We start from the raw sequence: 27,145 nt of genomic DNA, 5'->3' as shown, positions 1-27,145 counted from the left end.
AGAGGATGGATAAAAATCACATCGGAATTGGCAAAAACATAGGAAGAGCATGGATAAAAATCACAAAAGAATTGGCAAAAACATAAGAAGAGCATGGATAAAAATCACATAGGACTTGGCAAACACATAGGAAGAGGATGGATAAAAATCACATCGGAATTGGCAAAAACATAGGAAGAGGATGGATAAAAATCACATAGGAATTCGCAAACACATAGGAAGAGCATGGATAAAAATCACAAAGCAATTGGCAAAAACATAGGAAGAGGATGGATAAAAAATCATATAGGAATTGGCAAACACAGAGGAAGAGGATGGAAAAAAATCACATGGGAATTGGCAAAAACATTGGAAGAGGATGGATAAAAAATCACATATGAATTGGCAAAAACATAGGAAGAGGATGGATAAAAATCACATATGACTTGGCAAAAACAGAGGAAGAGGATGGATAAAAATCACATAGGACTTGGCAAAAACATAGGAAGAGCATGGATAAAAATCACATAGGAATTGGCAAAAACATAGGAAGAGGATGGATAAAAATCACATCGGAATTGGCAAACACATAGGAAGAGCATGGTTAAAAATCACATAGGCATTGGCAAACACATAGGAAGAGCGTGGATAAAAATTACATAGGAATTGGCAAAATCATAAGAAGAGGATGGATAAAAATCACATAGGAATTGGCAAAATCATAAGAAGAGGATGGATAAAAATCACATAGGAATTGGCAAAAACATAAGAAGAGGATGGATAAAAATCACAGAGGAATTGGCAAAAACATAAGAGGAGGATGGATAAAAATCACATAGGAATTGGCAAAAACATAAGAAGAGGATGGATAAAAATCACACAGGAATTGGCAAACACATAAGAAGAGGATGGATAAAAATCACAGAGGAATTGGCAAAAACATAAGAGGAGGATGGATAAAAATCACATAGGAATTGGCAAAAACATAAGAAGAGCATGGATAAAAATCACAGAGGAATTGGCACAAACATAAGAAGAGGATGGATAAAAATCACAAAAGAATTGGCAAAAACATAAGAAGAGCATGGATAAAAATCACATAGGAATTGGCAAAAACATAAGAAGAGGATGGATAAAAATCACACAGGAATTGGCAAAAACATAGGAAGAGGATGGATAAAAATCACATAGGACTTGGCAAACACATAGGAAGAGGATGGATAAAAATCACATCGGAATTGGCAATAACATAGGAAGAGGATGGATAAAAATCACATAGGACTTGGCAAACACATAGGAAGAGGATGGATAAAAATCACAAAGCAATTGGCAAAAACATAGGAAGAGGATGGATAAAAATCACATAGGAATTCGCAAACACATAGGAAGAGCATGGATAAAAATCACAAAGCAATTGGCAAAAACATAGGAAGAGGATGGATAAAAAATCATATAGGAATTGGCAAACAAATAGGAAGAGCATGGATAAAAATCACAAAGCAATTGGCAAAAACATAGGAAGAGGATGGATAAAAAATCATATAGGAATTGGCAAACACAGAGGAAGAGGATGGAAAAAAATCACATGGGAATTGGCAAAAACATTGGAAGAGGATGGATAAAAAATCACATAGGAATTGGCAAAAACATAGGAAGAGGATGGATAAAAATCACATATGACTTGGCAAAAACAGAGGAAGAGGATGGATAAAAATCACATAGGACTTGGCAAAAACATAGGAAGAGCATGGATAAAAATCACATAGGAATTGGCAAAAACATCGGAAGAAGATGGATAGAAATCACATAGGAATTGGCAAACACATAGGAAGAGCATGGATAAAAATCACATAGGAATTGGCAAAAACATAGGAAGAGGATGGATAAAAATCACATCGGAATTGGCAAACACATAGGAAGAGCATGGTTAAAAATCACATAGGCATTGGCAAACACATAGGAAGAGCGTGGATAAAAATTACATAGGAATTGGCAAAAACATAGGAAGAGCATGGATAAAAATCATATAGGAATTGGCAAACACATAGGAAGAGCATGGATAAAAATCATATAGGAATTGGCAAACACATAGGAAGAGCATGGATAAAAATCACATAGGAATTGGCAAACACATAGGAAGAGCATGGATAAAAATGACATAGGAATAGGCAAACACATAGGAAGAGCATGGATAAAAATCATATAGGAATTGGCAAACACATTTTTTTTTTTTTTTTTTGTATACTTTTTTTTTGTATTTTTTGCATACTTTTGTATACTGTATACTTTTTTTGTATATTGTTTTTGTATACAACATCGAGGCTCGTGAAGGAGCTAACATTAATCACACGAAAAGTCAAACCGAAACATGAAACACAAAATAAGGGGAGCGGTAGACAAGATGGGGTGAGAGGGGGAAGGACACAAACTCAACATTTGAGAGCAGGGACATCGAGAGAACTCAAACATCGGAAGAGGAAGAGCATAGATAGAACACATAGGAAGAGTTTGTTCCATAGAACTCTTCCATAGAACACATAGGAAGAGCATAGATAAAAATCATATAGGAATAGGCAAACACATAGGAAGAGCATGGATAAAAATCATATCGGAATTGGCAAACACATAGGAAGAGCATGGATAAAAATCATATAGGAATTGGCAAACACATCGGAAGAGCATGGATAAAAATCATATAGGAATTGGCAAACACATAGGAAGAGCATGGATAAAAATCATATAGGAATTGGCAAACACATAGGAAGAGCATGGATAAAAATCATATAGGAATAGGCAAACACATAGGAAGAGCATGGATAAAAATCATATAGGAATAGGCAAACACATAGGAAGAGCATAGATAAAAATCATATAGGAATAGGCAAACACATCGGAAGAGCATCGATAAAAATCATATAGGAATTGGCAAACACATAGGAAGAGCATAGATAAAAATCATATAGGAATAGGCAAACACATAGGAAGAGCATGGATAAAAATCATATAGGAATTGGCAAACACATAGGAAGAGCATAGATAAAAATCATATAGGAATAGGCAAACACATAGGAAGAGGATGGATAAAAATCATATAGGAATTGGCAAAAACATAGGAAGAGCATGGATAAAAATCACATAGGAATTGGCAAACACATAGGAAGAGCATGGATAAAAATCATATAGGAATTGGCAAAAACATAGGAAGAGCATGGATAAAAATCACATAGGAATTGGCAAACACATAGGAAGAGCATGGATAAAAATCATATAGGAATTGGCAAAAACATAGGAAGAGCATGGATAAAAATCACATAGGAATTGGCAAACACATAGGAAGAGCATGGATAAAAATCATATAGGACTTGGCAAACACATAGGAAGAGCATGGATAAAAATCATATAGGAATTGGCAAACACAGAGGAAAAGCATGGATAAAAATCATATAGGACTTGGCAAACACATAGGAAGAGCATGGATAAAAATCATATAGGAATTGGCAAAAACATAGGAAGAGCATGGATAAAAATCACATAGGAATTGGCAAACACATAGGAAGAGCATGGATAAAAATCATATAGGAATTGGCAAACACAGAGGAAGAGCATGGATAAAAATCATATAGGAATTGGCAAACACATAGGAAGAGCATGGATAAAAATCACATAGGAATTGGCAAAAACATAGGAAGAGCATGGATAAAAATCATATAGGAATTGGCAAATACATAGGAAGAGCATGGATAAAAATCACATAGGAATTGGCAAAAACATAGGAAGAGCATGGATAAAAATCATATAGGAATTGGCAAACACATAGGAAGAGCATGGATAAAAATCACATAGGAATTGGCAAAAACATAGGAAGAGCATGGATAAAAATCATATAGGAATTGGCAAATACATAGGAAGAGCATGGATAAAAATCACATAGGAATTGGCAAACACATAGGACGAGCATAGATAAAAATCATATAGGAATTGGCAAACACAGAGGAAGAGCATGGATAAAAATCATATAGGAATTGGCAAACACATAGGAAGAGCATGGATAAAAATCACATAGGAATTGGCAAAAACATAGGAAGAGCATGGATAAAAATCATATAGGAATTGGCAAATACATAGGAAGAGCATGGATAAAAATCACATAGGAATTGGCAAAAACATAGGAAGAGCATGGATAAAAATCATATAGGAATTGGCAAACACATAGGAAGAGCATGGATAAAAATCACATAGGAATTGGCAAAAACATAGGAAGAGCATGGATAAAAATCATATAGGAATTGGCAAACACATAGGAAGAGCATGGATAAAAATCATATAGGAATTGGCAAACACATAGGAAGAGCATAGATAAAAATCATATAGGAATTGGCAAACACAGAGGAAGAGCATGGATAAAAATCATATAGGAATTGGCAAACACATAGGAAGAGCATGGATAAAAATCATATAGGAATTGGCAAACACATAGGAAGAGCATGGATAAAAATCATATAGGAATTGGCAAACACATAGGAAGAGCATGGATAAAAATCACATAGGAATTGGCAAACACATAGGAAGAGCATGGATAAAAATCATATAGGACTTGGCAAACACATAGGAAGAGCATGGATAAAAATCATATAGGAATTGGCAAACACAGAGGAAAAGCATGGATAAAAATCATATAGGACTTGGCAAACACATAGGAAGAGCATGGATAAAAATCATATAGGAATTGGCAAAAACATAGGAAGAGCATGGATAAAAATCACATAGGAATTGGCAAACACATAGGAAGAGCATGGATAAAAATCATATAGGAATTGGCAAACACAGAGGAAGAGCATGGATAAAAATCATATAGGAATTGGCAAACACATAGGAAGAGCATGGATAAAAATCACATAGGAATTGGCAAAAACATAGGAAGAGCATGGATAAAAATCATATAGGAATTGGCAAATACATAGGAAGAGCATGGATAAAAATCACATAGGAATTGGCAAAAACATAGGAAGAGCATGGATAAAAATCATATAGGAATTGGCAAACACATAGGAAGAGCATGGATAAAAATCACATAGGAATTGGCAAAAACATAGGAAGAGCATGGATAAAAATCATATAGGAATTGGCAAATACATAGGAAGAGCATGGATAAAAATCACATAGGAATTGGCAAACACATAGGACGAGCATAGATAAAAATCATATAGGAATTGGCAAACACAGAGGAAGAGCATGGATAAAAATCATATAGGAATTGGCAAACACATAGGAAGAGCATGGATAAAAATCACATAGGAATTGGCAAAAACATAGGAAGAGCATGGATAAAAATCATATAGGAATTGGCAAATACATAGGAAGAGCATGGATAAAAATCACATAGGAATTGGCAAAAACATAGGAAGAGCATGGATAAAAATCATATAGGAATTGGCAAACACATAGGAAGAGCATGGATAAAAATCACATAGGAATTGGCAAAAACATAGGAAGAGCATGGATAAAAATCATATAGGAATTGGCAAATACATAGGAAGAGCATGGATAAAAATCACATAGGAATTGGCAAACACATAGGACGAGCATGGATAAAAATCATATAGGAATTGGCAAACACATAGGAAGAGCATAGATAAAAATCATATAGGAATTGGCAAACACATAGGAAGAGCATGGATAAAAATCATATAGGAATTGGCAAACACAGAGGAAGAGCATGGATAAAAATCACATAGGAATTGGCAAACACATAGGAAGAGCATAGATAAAAATCATATAGGAATTGGCAAACACATAGGAAGAGCATGGATAAAAATCATATAGGAATTGGCAAACACATAGGAAGAGCATAGATAAAAATCATATAGGAATTGGCAAACACAGAGGAAGAGCATGGATAAAAATCATATAGGAATTGGCAAACACATAGGAAGAGCATAGATAAAAATCATATAGGAATTGGCAAAAACATAGGAAGAGCATGGATAAAAATCATATAGGAATTGGCAAACACATAGGAAGAGCATAGATAAAAATCATATAGGAATTGGCAAACACAGAGGAAGAGCATGGATAAAAATCATATAGGAATTGGCAAACACATAGGAAGAGCATGGATAAAAATCACATAGGAATTGGCAAAAACATAGGAAGAGCATGGATAAAAATCATATAGGAATTGGCAAATACATAGGAAGAGCATGGATAAAAATCACATAGGAATTGGCAAAAACATAGGAAGAGCATGGATAAAAATCATATAGGAATTGGCAAACACATAGGAAGAGCATGGATAAAAATCACATAGGAATTGGCAAAAACATAGGAAGAGCATGGATAAAAATCACATAGGAATTGGCAAACACATAGGACGAGCATGGATAAAAATCATATAGGAATTGGCAAACACAGAGGAAGAGCATGGATAAAAATCATATAGGAATTGGCAAAAACATAGGAAGAGCATGGATAAAAATCACATAGGAATTGGCAAAAACATAGGAAGAGCATGGGTAAAAATCACATAGGAATTGGCAAACACATAGGAAGAGCATGGATAAAAATCACATCGGAATTGGCAAAAACATAGGAAGAGGATGGATAAAAATCACAGAGGAATTGGCAAAAACATAAGAAGAGGATGGATAAAAATCACAGAGGAATTGGCAAAAACATAAGAAGAGGATGGATAAAAATCACATAGGAATTGGCAAACACAGAGGAAGAGCATGGATAAAAATCATATAGGAATTGGCAACCATTGTGCAGGATTGTTGTGCCGAATGGATTATTCTGAAGTTCTTTGTAAAGGAACTCGTATTATTACTGTGAACCCAGGATATCTGGGGTGCTGACCCAGCATCCAAACCAACGACCATCACGTACCCAAAAATCGACATTCATGCTGGAAAAATCACTCGGTTTCTGCATCGTCATGTTCACAAAAGTTTATTTCATAAAGTTGTCAAGGGAAATAATTCTGAATAATCTTCACCAAGACCATTTCTGTATTGAAAGTGTGAATACAAAGGTTCACTCAAGTTGCTGACTTTGGCATGGTGTCCGGAAGAACTCATGAAGCAAAGCTCTTTTTGCCGAAATACGCTGATTCGGGTCATAGCTGAGAAGCTTCTGTGAGGAAAAGAAATAAAACAAAGAAAGTTACACCAAAGGGTCAGGTGACTCTGGCCAGGAAGTCCATTCATATTTTGATGAGCATAGGATTCATTGTAGCTATATGTACATAAGTATAACTTTGTTAATCTTCTTTAAAAGTTTTTTTCTTGAACCTTAAGATATTCCTTTGAGCAGAAAGGACATGCAAATTACAACTCCCACAGCAATGTGCAAAACTAACACCTGAGGCTGCAGCATAAGAAAGGATGGAAGGGGGTAGAAAGAAATGAGAGGGGTGGGTGCCCGTGGAATGGGCAATGGCTGCCTCGAGCAAACACCGGATTCCTTTGCAAATGAGCTCATTATGGAGTCAACTACACGTGGCACTTTGTAGTAAGGTCAGAGGAAGGACATTCCATCATTTGCCCGAACAAATTCAAAGTGGTCTTCTGCTCTACCTTTTGCACTACCTACTGTGTTTCCAGTAATGTGTCAGAGTTACAAACTATTCAATACGTACGTCATGTTTCCATCAACGACTTATGGACATTAAAGCAAAGCTTCACTTGGAAACACCCAGACTTCATTCATGGGTGAATTCATAAAAATCTGACACAAAACATGATACAAAGTCTCAGTTTTTACAAACATGGCACATAACATGATACAAACTCTCAGTTATTACAAACCTGGCACAACACATGATACAAACTCTCAGTTTTACAAACCTGGCACATAACATGATACAAAGTCTCAGTTTTACAAACCTGGCACAGAACATGGTACAAAGTCTCAGTTTTACAAACCTGGCACAGAACATGGTACAAAGTCTCAGTTTTACAAACCTGGCACAGAACATGGTACAAAGTCTCAGTTTTACAAACCTGGCACAGAACATGGTACAAAGTCTCAGTTTTACAAACCTGGCACATAACATGATACAAACTCTCAGTTATTACAAACATGGCACAACACATGATACAAACTCTCAGTTTTACAAACCTGGCACATAACATGATACAAAGTCTCAGTTTTACAAACCTGGCACAGAACATGGTACAAAGTCTCAGTTTTACAAACCTGGCACAGAACATGATACAAACTCTCAGTTTTACAAACCTGGCACAACACATGATACAAAGTCTCAGTTTTTACAAACATGGCACAACACATGATACAAAGTCTTAATTTTTACAAACATGGCAGAAAACTAATTAGTTTTTACAAACTTGGCACAAAACATGTTACAAACTCTCAGTTTTACAAACCTGGCACAGAACATGATACAAACTCTCAATTTTACAAACCTGGCACAGAACATGATACAAAGTCTCAGTTTTTACAAACCTGGCACATAACATGATACAACTCTCAGTTTTACAAACCTGGCACATAACATGATACAAAGTCTCAGTTTTACAAACCTGGCACAGAACATGATACAAAGTCTCAGTTTTTACAAACCTGGCACATAACATGTTACAAACTCTCAGTTTTACAAACCTGGCACATAACATGATACAAAGTCTCAGTTTTACAAACCTGGCACAGAACATGATACAAAGTCTCAGTTTTTACAAACCTGGCACAAAACATGATACAACTCTCAGTTTTACAAACCTGGCACATAACATGATACAAAGTCTCAGTTTTACAAACCTGGCACAGAACATGATACAAAGTCTCAGTTTTTACAAACCTGGCACAAAACATGTTACAAACTCTCAGTTTTACAAACCTGGCACAGAACATGATACAAACTCTCAATTTTACAAACCTGGCACAGAACATGATACAAAGTCTCAGTTTTTACAAACCTGGCACATAACATGATACAAAGTCTCAGTTTTACAAACCTGGCACAGAACATGTGCAACACAGAACACACAGAACATGTGTGTGAACACATGTGAACACACAGAACATGTGTGTGTACAAAGTCTGGGTTTTTACAAACCTGGCACAGAACATGATACAACTCTCAGTTTTTACAATCATGGTGCAAAACCTGATACAAAGTCTCAGTTTTTACAAACATGGCACAAAACATGATACAAACTCTCAGTTTTTACAAACATTGTGCAAAACCTGATACAAAGTCTCAGTTTTTACAAACATGGCACAAAACATGATACAAACTCTCAGTTTTACAAACCTGGCACAGAACATGATACAAACTCTCAATTTTACAAACTTGGCACAAAACATGATACAACTCTCAGTTTTACAAACTTGGCACAAAACATGATACAAAGTCTCAGTTTTTACAAACCTGGCACAGAACATGATACAAACTCTCAGTTTTACAAACCTGGCACAACACATGATACAAAGTCTCAGTTTTTACAAACATGGCACAACACATGATACAAAGTCTTAATTTTTACAAACATGGCAGAAAACTAATTAGTTTTTACAAACTTGGCACAAAACATGTTACAAACTCTCAGTTTTACAAACCTGGCACAGAACATGATACAAACTCTCAATTTTACAAACCTGGCACAGAACATGATACAAAGTCTCAGTTTTTACAAACCTGGCACATAACATGATACAACTCTCAGTTTTACAAACCTGGCACATAACATGATACAAAGTCTCAGTTTTACAAACCTGGCACAGAACATGATACAAAGTCTCAGTTTTTACAAACCTGGCACATAACATGTTACAAACTCTCAGTTTTACAAACCTGGCACATAACATGATACAAAGTCTCAGTTTTACAAACCTGGCACAGAACATGATACAAAGTCTCAGTTTTTACAAACCTGGCACAAAACATGATACAACTCTCAGTTTTACAAACCTGGCACATAACATGATACAAAGTCTCAGTTTTACAAACCTGGCACAGAACATGATACAAAGTCTCAGTTTTTACAAACCTGGCACAAAACATGTTACAAACTCTCAGTTTTACAAACCTGGCACAGAACATGATACAAACTCTCAATTTTACAAACCTGGCACAGAACATGATACAAAGTCTCAGTTTTTACAAACCTGGCACATAACATGATACAAAGTCTCAGTTTTACAAACCTGGCACAGAACATGTGCAACACAGAACACACAGAACATGTGTGTGAACACATGTGAACACACAGAACATGTGTGTGTACAAAGTCTGGGTTTTTACAAACCTGGCACAGAACATGATACAACTCTCAGTTTTTACAATCATGGTGCAAAACCTGATACAAAGTCTCAGTTTTTACAAACATGGCACAAAACATGATACAAACTCTCAGTTTTTACAAACATTGTGCAAAACCTGATACAAAGTCTCAGTTTTTACAAACATGGCACAAAACATGATACAAACTCTCAGTTTTTACAAACATGGTGCAAAACCTGATACAAAGTCTCAGTTTTTACAAACATGGCACAAAACATGATACAAACTCACAATTTTTACAAACTCGGCACAAAACCTGATACAAAGTCTCAGTTTTTACAAACCTGGCACAAAACCTGATACAAACTCTCAGTTTTTACAAACATGGTGCAAAACCTGATACAAAGTCTCAGTTTTTACAAACATGGTGCAAAACCTGATACAAAGTCTCAGTTTTTACAAACATGGCACAAAACATGATACAACTCTCAGTTTTACAAACCTGGCACATAACATGATACAAAGTCTCAGTTTTACAAACCTGGCACAGAACATGATACAAAGTCTCAGTTTTTACAAACCTGGCACAAAACATGTTACAAACTCTCAGTTTTACAAACCTGGCACAGAACATGATACAAACTCTCAATTTTACAAACCTGGCACAGAACATGATACAAAGTCTCAGTTTTTACAAACCTGGCACATAACATGATACAAAGTCTCAGTTTTACAAACCTGGCACAGAACATGATACAAACTCTCAATTTTACAAACTTGGCACAAAACATGATACAACTCTCAGTTTTACAAACTTGGCACAAAACATGATACAAAGTCTCAGTTTTTACAAACCTGGCACAGAACATGATACAAAGTCTCAGTTTTTACAAACCTGGCACATAACATGATACAAAGTCTCAGTTTTACAAACCTGGCACAGAACATGATACAAACTCTCAATTTTACAAACCTGGCACAGAACATGATACAAAGTCTCAGTTTTTACAAACCTGGCACAAAACATGTTACAAACTCTCAGTTTTACAAACTTGGCACAAAACATGATACAAAGTCTCAGTTTTTACAAACCTGGCACAGAACATGATACAAACTCTCAATTTTACAAACTTGGCACAAAACATGATACAACTCTCAGTTTTACAAACTTGGCACAAAACATGATACAAAGTCTCAGTTTTTACAAACCTGGCACATAACATGATACAAAGTCTCAGTTTTTACAAACCTGGCACATAACATGATACAAAGTCTCAGTTTTACAAACCTGGCACAGAACATGATACAAACTCTCAATTTTACAAACCTGGCACAGAACATGATACAAAGTCTCAGTTTTTACAAACCTGGCACAGAACATGATACAAAGTCTCAGTTTTTACAAACCTGGCACAAAACATGATACAAAGTCTCAGTTTTACAAACCTGGCACAGAACATGATACAAACTCTCAATTTTACAAACCTGGCACATAACATGATACAAAGTCTCAGTTTTACAAACCTGGCACAGAACATGTGCAACACAGAACACACAGAACATGTGTGTGAACACATGTGAACACACAGAACATGTGTGTGTACAAAGTCTGGGTTTTTACAAACCTGGCACAGAACATGATACAACTCTCAGTTTTTACAAACATGGTGCAAAACCTGATACAAAGTCTCAGTTTTTACAAACATGGCACAAAACATGATACAAACTCTCAGTTTTTACAAACATTGTGCAAAACCTGATACAAAGTCTCAGTTTTTACAAACCTGGCACAAAACCTGATACAAACTCTCAGTTTTTACAAACGTGGTGCAAAACCTGATACAAAGTCTCAGTTTTTACAAACATGGTGCAAAACCTGATACAAAGTCTCAGTTTTTACAAACATGGCACAAAACATGATACAAACTCTCAATTTTTACAAACTCGGCACAAAACCTGATACAAAGTCTCAGTTTTTACAAACATGGCACAAAACATGATACAAAGTCTCAGTTTTTACAAACCTGGCACATAACATGATACAAAGTCTCAGTTTTTACAAACCTGGCACATAACATGATACAAACTTTCAATTTTTACAAACTCGGCACAAAACCTGATACAAAGTCTCAGTTTTTACAAACTTGGCACAAAACCTGATACAAACTCTCAGTTTTTACAAACATGGTGCAAAACATGATACAAACTCTCAGTTTTTACAAACATGGTGCAAAACCTGATACAAAGTCTCAGTTTTTACAAACATGGCACAAAACATGATACAAACTCTCAATTTTTACAAACTCGGCACAAAACCTGATACAAAGTCTCAGTTTTTACAAACATGGCACAAAACATGATACAAAGTCTCAGTTTTTACAAACCTGGCACATAACATGATACAAAGTCTCAGTTTTTACAAACCTGGCACATAACATGATACAAACTTTCAATTTTTACAAACTCGGCACAAAACCTGATACAAAGTCTCAGTTTTTACAAACCTGGCACAAAACATGATACAAAGTCTCAGTTTTTACAAACATGGTGCAAAACATGATACAAACTCTCAGTTTTTACAAACATGGTGCAAAACCTGATACAAAGTCTCAGTTTTTACAAACTTGGCACAAAACATGATACAAAGTCTCAGTTTTTACAAACTTGGCACAAAACATGTTACAAAGTCTCAGTTTTTACAAACTTGGCACAAAACATGATACAAAGTCTCAGTTTTTACAAACCTGGCACAAAACATGATACAAAGTCTCAGTTTTTACAAACCTGGCACATAACATGATACAAAGTCTCAGTTTTTACAAAACTGGCACATAACATGATACAAACTCTCAGTTTTTACAAACATGGCACAAAACATGACACAAACTCTCAGTTTTTACAAACATGGCACAAAACATGATACAAACTCTCAATTTTTACAAACTCGGCACAAAACATGATACAAAGTCTCAGTTTTTACAAACATGGCACAACACATGATACAAAGTCTCAGTTTTAACAAACTTGGCACAAAACATGGTACAAACTCTTAATTTTTACAAACATGGCACAAAACATGATACAAAGTCTCAGTTTTTACAAACATGGCACAACACATGATACAAAGTCTCAGTTTTAACAAACTTGGCACAAAACATGATACAAACTCTTAATTTTTACAAACATGGCACAAAACATGATACAAAGTCTCAGTTTTTATAAACTTGGCACAAAACATGGTACAAAGTCTAAGTTTTTACAAACCTGGCACAAAACATGTTACAAAGTCTCAGTTTTTACAAACTTGGCACAAAACATGATACAAAGTCTATGTTTTTACAAACCTGGCACAAAACATGATACAAAGTCTTAATTTTTACAAACATGGCAGAAAACATGATACAACATCTTAATTTTTACAAACATGGCAGAAAACATGACACAAAGTCTTAATTTTTACAAACATGGCAGAAAACTAATTAATTTTTACAAACTTGGGTACAAAACATGTTGCAAAGTCTCAGTTTTTACAAACTTGGCACAAAATATGATACAAAGTCTCAGTTTTTACAAACTTGGCACAAAACATGTTACAAAGTCTCAGTTTTTACAAACTTGGCACAAAACATGTTACAAAGTCTCAGTTTTTACAAACTTGGCACAAAACATGTTACAAAGTCTCAGTTTTTACAAACTTGGCACAAAATATGATACAAAGTCTCAGTTTTTACAAACTTGGCACAAAACATGTTACAAAGTCTCAGTTTTTACAAACTTGGCACAAAACATGACACAAAGTCTCAGTTTTTACAAACATGGCACAACACATGATACAAAGTCTCAGTTTTTACAAACTTGGCACAAAACATGTTACAAAGTCTCAGTTTTTACAAACCTGGCACAAAACATGATACAAAGTCTCAGTTTTTACAAACCTGGCATAAAACATGATACAAAGTCTCAGTTTTTACAAACCTGGCACAAAACATGTTACAAAGTCTCAGTTTTTACAAACTTGGCACAAAACATGGTACAAAGTCTCAGTTTTTACAAACATGGCACAAAACATGATACAAACTCTCAATTTTTACAAACTCGGCACAAAACCTGATACAAAGTCTCAGTTTTTACAAACATGGCACAAAACATGATACAAAGTCTCAGTTTTTACAAACCTGGCACATAACATGATACAAAGTCTCAGTTTTTACAAACCTGGCACATAACATGATACAAACTTTCAATTTTTACAAACTCGGCACAAAACCTGATACAACGTCTCAGTTTTTACAAACCTGGCACAAAACATGATACAAAGTCTCAGTTTTTACAAACTTGGCACAAAACATGTTACAAAGTCTCAGTTTTTACAAACTTGGCACAAAACATGGTACAAAGTCTAAGTTTTTACAAACCTGGCACAAAACATGATACAAAATCTTAATTTTTACAAACATGGCAGAAAACATGATACAAAGTCATAATTTTTACAAACATGACAGAAAACATGATACAAAGTCATAATTTTTACAAACGTGGCAGAAAACTAATTAATTTTTACAAACTTGGCACAGAACATGGTACAAAGTCTCAGTTTTTACAAACTTGGCACAAAACATGGTACAAAGTATAAGTTTTTACAAACCTGGCACAAAACATGTTACAAAGTCTCAGTTTTTACAAACTTGGCACAAAACATGATACAAAGTCTCAGTTTTTACAAACTTGGCACAAAACATGTTACAAAGTCTCAGTTTTTACAAACATGGCACAAAACATGATACAAAGTCTTAATTTTTACAAACCTGGCACAAAACATCACACAAAGTCTCAGTTTTTACAAACATAGCACAAAACATGATACAAACTCTCAGTTTTTACAAACATGGCACCAGACATGATACAAAGTCTTAATTTTTACAAACACGGCACAAAACATGATACAAACTCTCAATTTTTACAAACTCGGCACAAAACCTGACACAAAGTCTCAGTTTTTACAAATCTGGCACAAAACGTGTTACAAAGTCTTAATTTTTACAAACATGGCACAAAACATGATACAAAGTCTCAGTTTTTACAAACTTGGCACAAAACATGATACAAACTTTCAATTTTTACAAACTCGGCATAAAACCTGATACAAAGTCTCAGTTTTTACAAACATGGCACAAAACATGATACAAAGTCTCAGTTTTTACAAACCTGGCACATAACATGATACAAAGTCTCAGTTTTTACAAACCTGGCACATAACATGATACAAACTTTCAATTTTTACAAACTCGGCATAAAACCTGATACAAAGTCTCAGTTTTTACAAACCTGGCACAAAACATGATACAAAGTCTTAATTTTTACAAACATGGCAGAAAACTAATTAATTTTTACAAACTTGGGGACAAAACATGTTACAAAGTCTCAGTTTTTACAAACTTGGCACAAAACATGGTACAAAGTCTACGTTTTTACAAACTTGGCACAAAACATGTTACAAAGTCTTAATTTTTACAAACACGGCAGAAAACATGATACAAAGTCTTAATTTTTACAAACATGGCAGAAAACATGATACAAAGTCTTAATTTTTACAAACATGGCAGAAAACATGATACAAAGTCTCAGTTTTTACAAACTTGGCACAAAACATGTTACAAAGTCTCAGTTTTTACAAACTTGGGTACAAAACATGTTACAAAGTCTCAGTTTTTACAAACTTGGCACAAAACATGATACAAAGTCTCAGTTTTTACAAACTTGGCACAAAACATGATACAAAGTCTCAGTTTTTACAAACTTGGCACAAAACATGGTACAAAGTCTAAGTTTTTACAAACTTGGCACAAAACATGGTACAAAGTCTATGTTTTTACAAACCTGGCACAAAACATGATACAAAGTCTTAATTTTTACAAACATGGCAGAAAACATGAAACAAAGTCTTAATTTTTACAAACATGGCAGAAAATATGATACAAAGTCTTAATTTTTTACAAACATGGTAGAAAACTAATTAATTTTTACAAACTTGGGTTCAAAACATGTTACAAAGTCTCAGTTTTTACAAACTTGGCACATAACATGACACAAAGTCTCAGTTTTTACAAACCTGGCACAAAACATGATACAAAGTCTCAGTTTTTACAAACCTGGCACAAAACATGATACAAAGTCTCAGTTTTTACAAACTTGGCACAAAACATGTTACAAAGTCTCAGTTTTTACAAACTTGGCACAAAACATGATACAAAGTCTCAGTTTTTACAAACATGGCACAACACATGATACAAAGTCTCAGTTTTAACAAACTTCGCACAAAACATGATACAAAGTCTCAGTTTTTACAAACTTGGCACAAAACATGATACAAAGTCTCAGTTTTTACAAACTTGGCACAAAACATGATACAAAGTCTCAGTTTTTACAAACCTGGCACAAAACATGATACAAAGTCTCAGTTTTTACAAACATGGCACAACACATGATACAAAGTCTCAGTTTTTACAAACATGGCACAACACATGATGCAAAGTCTCAGTTTTTACAAACATGGCAAAAACATGTTACAAAGTCTCAGTTTTTACAAACTTGGCACAAAACATGATACAAAGTCTCAGTTTTTACAAACATGGCACAACACATGATACAAAGTCTCAGTTTTTACAAACATGGCACAACACATGATACAAAGACTCAGTTTTTACAAACATGGCAAAAACATGTTACAAAGTCTCAGTTTTTATAAACTTGGCACAAAACATGATACAAAGTCTCAGTTTTTACAAACATGGCACAACACATGATACAAAGTCTCAGTTTTTACAAACATGGCAAAAACATGTTACAAAGTCTCAGTTTTTACAAACTTGGCACAAAACATGATACAAAGTCTCAGTTTTTACAAACTTGGCACAAAACATGATACAAAGTCTCAGTTTTTACAAATCTGGCACAAAACGTGTTACAAAGTCTTAATTTTTACAAACATGGCACAACACATGATACAAAGTCTCAGTTTTTACAAACTTGGCACAAAACATGTTATAAAGTCTCAGTTTTTACAAACTTGGCACAAAACATGTTACAAAGTCTCAGTTTTTACAAACCTGGCACAAAACATGATACAAAGTCTCAGTTTTTACAAATCTGGCACAAAACGTGTTACAAAGTCTTAATTTTTACAAACATGGCACAAAACATGATACAAAGTCTCAGTTTTTACAAACTTGGCACAAAACATGTTATAAAGTCTCAGTTTTTACAAACTTGGCACAAAACATGTTACAAAGTCTCAGTTTTTACAAACTTGGCACAAAACATGATACAAAGTCTCAGTTTTTACAAACTTGGCACAAAACATGGTACAAAGTCTAAGTTTTTACAAACCTGGCACAAAACATGATACAAAGTCTTAATTTTTACAAACATGGCAGAAAACATGATACAAAGTCATAATTTTTACAAACATGACAGAAAACATGATACAAAGTCATAATTTTTACAAACGTGGCAGAAAACTAATTAATTTTTACAAACTTGGCACAGAACATGGTACAAAGTCTCAGTTTTTACAAACTTGGCACAAAACATGGTACAAAGTATAAGTTTTTACAAACCTGGCACAAAACATGTTACAAAGTCTCAGTTTTTACAAACTTGGCACAAAACATGATACAAAGTCTCAGTTTTTACAAACTTGGCACAAAACATGTTACAAAGTCTCAGTTTTTACAAACATGGCACAAAACATGATACAAAGTCTTAATTTTTACAAACCTGGCACAAAACATCACACAAAGTCTCAGTTTTTACAAACATAGCACAAAACATGATACAAACTCTCAGTTTTTACAAACATGGCACAAAACATGATACAAAGTCTTAATTTTTACAAACACGGCACAAAACATGATACAAACTCTCAATTTTTACAAACTCGGCACAAAACCTGACACAAAGTCTCAGTTTTTACAAATCTGGCACAAAACGTGTTACAAAGTCTTAATTTTTACAAACATGGCACAAAACATGATACAAAGTCTCAGTTTTTACAAACTTGGCACAAAACATGGTACAAAACATGGCACATAACATGACACAATACAAACTTTCAATTTTTACAAACTCGGCATAAAACCTGATACAAAGTCTCAGTTTTTACAAACATGGCACAAAACATGATACAAAGTCTCAGTTTTTACAAACCTGGCACATAACATGATACAAAGTCTCAGTTTTTACAAACCTGGCACATAACATGATACAAACTTTCAATTTTTACAAACTCGGCATAAAACCTGATACAAAGTCTCAGTTTTTACAAACCTGGCACAAAACATGATACAAAGTCTTAATTTTTACAAACATGGCAGAAAACTAATTAATTTTTACAAACTTGGGGACAAAACATGTTACAAAGTCTCAGTTTTTACAAACTTGGCACAAAACATGGTACAAAGTCTACGTTTTTACAAACTTGGCACAAAACATGTTACAAAGTCTTAATTTTTACAAACACGGCAGAAAACATGATACAAAGTCTTAATTTTTACAAACATGGCAGAAAACATGATACAAAGTCTTAATTTTTACAAACATGGCAGAAAACATGATACAAAGTCTCAGTTTTTACAAACTTGGCACAAAACATGTTACAAAGTCTCAGTTTTTACAAACTTGGGTACAAAACATGTTACAAAGTCTCAGTTTTTACAAACTTGGCACAAAACATGATACAAAGTCTCAGTTTTTACAAACTTGGCACAAAACATGATACAAAGTCTCAGTTTTTACAAACTTGGCACAAAACATGGTACAAAGTCTAAGTTTTTACAAACTTGGCACAAAACATGGTACAAAGTCTATGTTTTTACAAACCTGGCACAAAACATGATACAAAGTCTTAATTTTTACAAACATGGCAGAAAACATGAAACAAAGTCTTAATTTTTACAAACATGGCAGAAAATATGATACAAAGTCTTAATTTTTACAAACATGGTAGAAAACTAATTAATTTTTACAAACTTGGGTTCAAAACATGTTACAAAGTCTCAGTTTTTACAAACTTGGCACATAACATGACACAAAGTCTCAGTTTTTACAAACCTGGCACAAAACATGTTACAAAGTCTCAGTTTTTACAAACATGGCACAACACATGATACAAAGTCTCAGTTTTAACAAACTTCGCACAAAACATGATACAAAGTCTCAGTTTTTACAAACTTGGCACAAAACATGATACAAAGTCTCAGTTTTTACAAACTTGGCACAAAACATGATACAAAGTCTCAGTTTTTACAAACCTGGCACAAAACATGATACAAAGTCTCAGTTTTTACAAACATGGCACAACACATGATACAAAGTCTCAGTTTTTACAAACATGGCACAACACATGATGCAAAGTCTCAGTTTTTACAAACATGGCAAAAACATGTTACAAAGTCTCAGTTTTTACAAACTTGGCACAAAACATGATACAAAGTCTCAGTTTTTACAAACATGGCACAACACATGATACAAAGTCTCAGTTTTTACAAACATGGCACAACACATGATACAAAGTCTCAGTTTTTACAAACATGGCAAAAACATGTTACAAAGTCTCAGTTTTTATAAACTTGGCACAAAACATGATACAAAGTCTCAGTTTTTACAAACATGGCACAACACATGATACAAAGTCTCAGTTTTTACAAACTTGGCACAAAACATGATACAAAGTCTCAGTTTTTACAAACTTGGCACAAAACATGATACAAAGTCTCAGTTTTTACAAACTTGGCACAAAACATGATACAAAGTCTCAGTTTTTACAAACTTGGCACAACACATGATACAAAGTCTCAGTTTTTACAAACTTGGCACAAAACATGTTATAAAGTCTCAGTTTTTACAAACTTGGCACAAAACATGTTACAAAGTCTCAGTTTTTACAAACCTGGCACAAAACATGATACAAAGTCTCAGTTTTTACAAATCTGGCACAAAACGTGTTACAAAGTCTTAATTTTTACAAACATGGCACAAAACATGATACAAAGTCTCAGTTTTTACAAACTTGGCACAAAACATGATACAAAGTCTCAGTTTTTACAAACTTGGCACAAAACATGATACAAAGTCTAAGTTTTTACAAACTTGGCACAAAACATGATACAAAGTCTCAGTTTTTACAAACTTGGCACAAAACATGATACAAAGTCTCAGTTTTTACAAACTTGGCACAAAACATGATACAAAGTCTCAGTTTTTACAAACTTGGCACAAAACATGCCACAAAGTCTAAGTTTTTACAAACATGGCACAAAACATGATACAAACTCTCAGTTTTTACAAACATGGCACAAAACATGACACAAACTCTCAGTTTTTACAAACATGGCACTAAACATGATACAAACTCTCAGTTTTTACAAACATGGCACAAAACATGACACAAACTCTCAGTTTTTACAAACATAGCACAAAACATGATACAAACTCTCAGTTTTTACAAACATGGCACAAAACATGACACAAACTCTCAGTTTTTACAAACATGGCACAAAACATGATACAAACTCTCAATTTTTACAAACTCGGCACAAAACCTGACACAAAGTCGCAGTTTTTACAAATCTGGCACAAAACGTGTTACAAAGTCTTAATTTTTACAAACATGGCACAAAACATGATACAAAGTCTCAGTTTTTACAAACATGGCACAACACATGATACAAAGTCTCAGTTTTTACAAACTTGGCACAAAACATGGTACAAAGACGAAGTTTTTACAAACTTGGCACAAAACATGGTACAAAGTCTAAGTTTTTACAAACCTGGCACAAAACATGATACAAAGTCTTAATTTTTACAAACCTGGCAGAAAACATGATACAAAGTCTTAATTTTTACAAACATGGCAGAAAACATGATACAAAGTCTTAATTTTTACAAACATGGCAGAAAACATGATACAAAGTCTTAATTTTTACAAACATGGCAGAAAACTAATTAATTTTTACAAACTTGGGTACAAAACATGTTACAAAGTCTCAGTTTATACAAACTTGGCACAAAACATGGTACAAAGTCTAAGTTTTTACAAACCTGGCACAAAACATGTTACAAAGTCTCAGTTTTTACAAACTTGGCACAAAACATGATACAAAGTCTATGTTTTTACAAACCTGGCACAAAACATGATACAAAGTCTTAATTTTTACAAACATGGCAGAAAACATGATACAACATCTTAATTTTTACAAACATGGCAGAAAACATGACACAAAGTCTTAATTTTTACAAACATGGCAGAAAACTAATTAATTTTTACAAACTTGGGTACAAAACATGTTACAAAGTCTCAGTTTTTACAAACTTTGCACAAAATATGATACAAAGTCTCAGTTTTTACAAACTTGGCACAAAACATGTTACAAAGTCTCAGTTTTTACAAACTTGGCACAAAACATGACACAAAGTCTCAGTTTTTACAAACATGGCACAACACATGATACAAAGTCTCAGTTTTTACAAACTTGGCACAAAACATGTTACAAAGTCTCAGTTTTTACAAACTTGGCACATAACATGACACAAAGTCTCAGTTTTTACAAACCTGGCACAAAACATGATACAACGTCTCAGTTTTTACAAACCTGGCACAAAACATGATACAAAGTCTCAGTTTTTACAAACTTGGCACAAAACATGTTACAAAGTCTCAGTTTTTACAAACTTGGCACAAAACATGATACAAAGTCTCAGTTTTTACAAACTTGGCACAAAACATGGTATAAAGTCTAAGTTTTTACAAACCTGGCACAAAACATGATACAAAGTCTTAATTTTTACAAACATGGCAGAAAACATGATACAAAGTCATAATTTTTACAAACATGACAGAAAACATGATACAAAGTCATAATTTTTACAAACGTGGCAGAAAACTAATTAATTTTTACAAACTTGGCACAAAACATGGTACAAAGTCTCAGTTTTTACAAACTTGGCACAAAACATGGTACAAAGTCTCAGTTTTTACAAACTTGGCACAAAACATGATACAAACTTTCAATTTTTACAAACTCGGCATAAAACCTGATACAAAGTCTCAGTTTTTACAAACATGGCACAAAACATGATACAAAGTCTCAGTTTTTACAAACCTGGCACATAACATGATACAAAGTCTCAGTTTTTACAAACCTGGCACATAACATGATACAAACTTTCAATTTTTACAAACTCGGCATAAAACCTGATACAAAGTCTCAGTTTTTACAAACCTGGCACAAAACATGATACAAAGTCTCAGTTTTTACAAACCTGGCACAAAACATGACACAAAGTCTCAGTTTTTACAAACATAGCACAAAACATGATACAAACTCTCAGTTTTTACAAACATGGCACAAAACATGATACAAACTCTCAGTTTTTACAAACATGGCACAAAACATGATACAAACTCTCAGTTTTTACAAACATGGCACAAAACATGATACAAACTCTCAGTTTTTACAAACATGGCACAAAACATGATACAAAGTCTTAATTTTTACAAACCTGGCACAAAACATCACACAAAGTCTCAGTTTTTACAAACATAGCACAAAACATGAAACAAACTCTCAGTTTTTACAAACATGGAACAAAACATGATGCAAAGTCTCAGTTTTTACAAACATGGCAAAAACATGTTACAAAGTCTCAGTTTTTACAAACATGGCACAACACATGATGCAAAGTCTCAGTTTTTACAAACATGGCAAAAACATGTTACAAAGTCTCAGTTTTTACAAACATGGCACAACACATGATACAAAGTCTCAGTTTTTACAAACATGGCACAACACATGATACAAAGTCTAAGTTTTTACAAACCTGGCACAAAACATGTTACAAAGTCTCAGTTTTTACAAACATGGCAAAAACATGTTACAAAGTCTCAGTTTTTACAAACATGGCACAACACATGATACAAAGTCTAAGTTTTTACAAACCTGGCACAAAACATGTTACAAAGTCTCAGTTTTTACAAACTTGGCACAAAACATGATACAAAGTCTATGTTTTTACAAACCTGGCACAAAACATGATACAAAGTCTTAATTTTTACAAACATGGCAGAAAACATGATACAACATCTTAATTTTTACAAACATGGCAGAAAACATGACACAAAGTCTTAATTTTTACAAACATGGCAGAAAACTAATTAATTTTTACAAACTTGGGTACAAAACATGTTACAAAGTCTCAGTTTTTACAAACTTGGCACAAAATATGATACAAAGTCTCAGTTTTTACAAACTTGGCACAAAACATGTTACAAAGTCTCAGTTTTTACAAACTTGGCACAAAACATGACACAAAGTCTCAGTTTTTACAAACATGGCACAACACATGATACAAAGTCTCAGTTTTTACAAACTTGGCACAAAACATGTTACAAAGTCTCAGTTTTTACAAACTTGGCACATAACATGACACAAAGTCTCAGTTTTTACAAACCTGGCACAAAACATGATACAACGTCTCAGTTTTTACAAACCTGGCACAAAACATGATACAAAGTCTCAGTTTTTACAAACTTGGCACAAAACATGTTACAAAGTCTCAGTTTTTACAAACTTGGCACAAAACATGATACAAAGTCTCAGTTTTTACAAACCTGGCACAAAACATGGTACAAAGTCTAAGTTTTTACAAACCTGGCACAAAACATGATACAAAGTCTTAATTTTTACAAACATGGCAGAAAACATGATACAAAGTCATAATTTTTACAAACATGACAGAAAACATGATACAAAGTCATAATTTTTACAAACGTGGCAGAAAACTAATTAATTTTTACAAACTTGGCACAAAACATGGTACAAAGTCTCAGTTTTTACAAACTTGGCACAAAACATGGTACAAAGTATAAGTTTTTACAAACCTGGCGCAAAACATGTTACAAAGTCTCAGTTTTTACAAACTTGGCACAAAACATGATACAAAGTCTCAGTTTTTACAAACTTGGCACAAAACATGTTACAAAGTCTCAGTTTTTACAAACATGGCACAAAACATGATACAAAGTCTGAATTTTTACAAACCTGGCACAAAACATCACACAAAGTCTCAGTTTTTACAAACATAGCACAAAACATGATACAAACTCTCAGTTTTTACAAACATGGCACAAAACATGATACAAAGTCTTAATTTTTACAAACACGGCACAAAACATGATACAAAGTCTCAATTTTTACAAACTCGGCACAAAACCTGACACAAAGTCTCAGTTTTTACAAACTCGGCACAAAACCTGACACAAAGTCTCAGTTTTTACAAATCTGGCACAAAACGTGTTCCAAAGTCTTAATTTTTACAAACTTGGCACAAAACATGAGACAAAGTCTCAGTTTTTACAAACTTGGCACAAAACATGATACAAACTTTCAATTTTTACAAACTCGGCATAAAACCTGATACAAAGTCTCAGTTTTTACAAACATGGCACAAAACATGATACAAAGTCTCAGTTTTTACAAACTTGGCACAAAACATGATACAAACTTTCAATTTTTACAAACTCGGCATAAAACCTGATACAAAGTCTCAGTTTTTACAAACATGGCACAAAACATGATACAAAGTCTCAGTTTTTACAAACCTGGCACATAACATGATACAAAGTCTCAGTTTTTACAAACCTGGCACATAACATGATACAAACTTTCAATTTTTACAAACTCGGCATAAAACCTGATACAAAGTCTCAGTTTTTACAAACCTGGCACAAAACATGATACAAACTCTCAGTTTTTACAAACCTGGCACAAAACATGACACAAAGTCTCAGTTTTTACAAACCTGGCACAAAACATGATACAAAGTCTCAGTTTTTACAAACCTGGCACAAAACATGATACAAAGTCTCAGTTTTTACAAACATGGCACAAAACATGACACAAACTCTCAGTTTTTACAAACATGGCACAAAACATGATACAAACTCTCAGTTTTTACAAACATGGCACAAAACATGATACAAAGTCTTAATTTTTACAAACCTGGCACAAAACATCACACAAAGTCTCAGTTTTTACAAACATAGCACAAAACATGAAACAAAGTCTCAGTTTTTACAAACATGGCACAACACATGATACAAAGTCTCAGTTTTTACAAATATGGCACATAACATGCCACAAAGTCTCAGTTTTTACAAACCTGGCACAACACAACTAATAAACTTAATCCATCGATTTACTAATGTTCCACATGTTAACCACATCGTTACCATTTTTACCATGTGTCAGACAAGTCCCAAGCATCGCTACTTTTCAACGTAATGACTCATCTGACGTTGGTTACCATACCTGACCTATGGCCAAAACATGACATACCTGATGGTTACCATACCTGACCTATGGCCTTTGCTGCAAACCCTGGTGTTGCTTTAACGGTTAAGATGGCCGGCTTGAGATCTCTGGGTCCTGGTTATGTGCCCTTGTTGAGCCGTTGAATTATCACCAAGTGGGTTGACTCAGCCTGTCATTTTCCACCGGTATTTTATACTCTGGTATTCGGGCTGATGTAAACTCATTTATAGTTTACCTCTTACACAACACTTCTTTTCTGTGTGGAAAAACGTTTCTGTGTACTAGTTTCCCAACTTGTAATCTTTCAAATTATTTTTTTCAGCGTTTCTTCCTTCTGAGAGTTCGATTTCAGTAGCAATATCCATGTATTTATACGGTCCAGGTCCAACAGGATGGCACACAGGTAGCATACCTACCTATGTGCAGTGTAGCCTGGGTTAGATTCCAAACATAAACTGTTGGATAAGTGTTTCTCAACCAAGGTGTTGTATCACAACATGCGTCGTCCCTCAAATTGACATTGTGCTAGGTATCCTGTCTGTTAGCATTAACTGGTGCAGGTTAAAGGTCACATAGGGTCCTTCATAAAGGGCAGGTGAGTTATCACCAGCATCGTGACAAAATCCAAATTCATACGCAAAAGTCACCTCAAATCAAATGTCAGGCCTGGCCTGCCGGTTCGTGAAGGCCTTGGGTCAAAAAACATTCAATGATCGACCTCACAAGAATAATTAGGGCCGACGTAGTGCTAGTAGTAGTAGTAGTAGTAGTAGTAGTTGTTGTGGTAGTAGTAGTAATAACATCCATCGACTTGAGTGTGTACCGTGGGAAATGTTAAACACCACGTGACAATGCAATGCTGAATTCTGCAGCCATCAGTCACATATAAAATGGACACTTAAATCACAGTATATCATTTCCCATCATGCATTTCGTGTTTTCACAAATCCTCCAATCTTTTGCTTCCATGACAATTGCAAAATATTTCAAAGTTCTGTAAATGTGATGGAAAGAAGGAAAATGCCGAGGTGAGGAATCTTCCATCTTGTAGTTTGCGCATATTAGTTAATGGGCATGACTTGTTTAGAAACTCACCGTCAGGAGGTCGATACCATGTTTACTGAGGGAAGACACGTGTGCAGAAAGAGTGGCCGTTGGCCAATGAGGAAAGCTTGGCTTAAAGGCAGGTAGGCGTTCCAGCCCAGGCCAAACGGCAGGTGTGGGACTGCCCAAAATACTACAAACAAAACAAAGTTGTGTTATTACTTGGTCATTCCAAGGATAAATAACCTTGAAAGACCCAAAGTCTTCCTGATCTCAAACATATTGTAACAATTTAAGGTATTTACTCCTCCGACTTACCTGGCAGACTCAGAGGCTGAATAAGGTGATCTGAAGCAATCGGCCGAGGCAGTTATAATGAAGAGGAATGACATCATACAGTCATGTGCTGTGACCTCATACAGTCATGTGCTGAGACCTCATACAGTCATGTGCTGTGACCTCATACAGTCATGTGCTGTGACCTCATACAGTCATGTGCTATGACCTCATAGTC

General features: G+C 34.5%; 1 protein-coding gene across 1 annotated transcript in view; it reads right to left on the bottom strand.

Moving 5' to 3' along the window:
• Positions 1-6,912: 6,912 nt before the first annotated feature.
• LOC137433070 (cyclin-dependent kinase 1-like) overlaps positions 6,913-27,145 on the bottom strand; it is a 110,673-nt gene continuing 90,440 nt past the window's right edge. Inside the window, exons 6-7 of the mRNA XM_068125514.2 lie at positions 26,683-26,824; positions 6,913-7,110 (exon numbers count right to left, since the gene is read on the bottom strand). Coding sequence (XP_067981615.1) covers positions 7,012-7,110; positions 26,683-26,824 — 241 coding nt within the window. The 3' untranslated portion in view covers positions 6,913-7,011. The remainder of the gene's footprint in view (positions 7,111-26,682; positions 26,825-27,145) is intronic.

The sequence above is a fragment of the Myxine glutinosa genome, chromosome 8 (genome assembly GCF_964187855.1).
Source record: "Myxine glutinosa chromosome 8, kmMyxGlut1.1, whole genome shotgun sequence".
NCBI classification, from domain to species: Eukaryota; Metazoa; Chordata; class Myxini; order Myxiniformes; family Myxinidae; genus Myxine; species Myxine glutinosa.
This window is presented reverse-complemented; position numbering and strand designations above follow the sequence as displayed.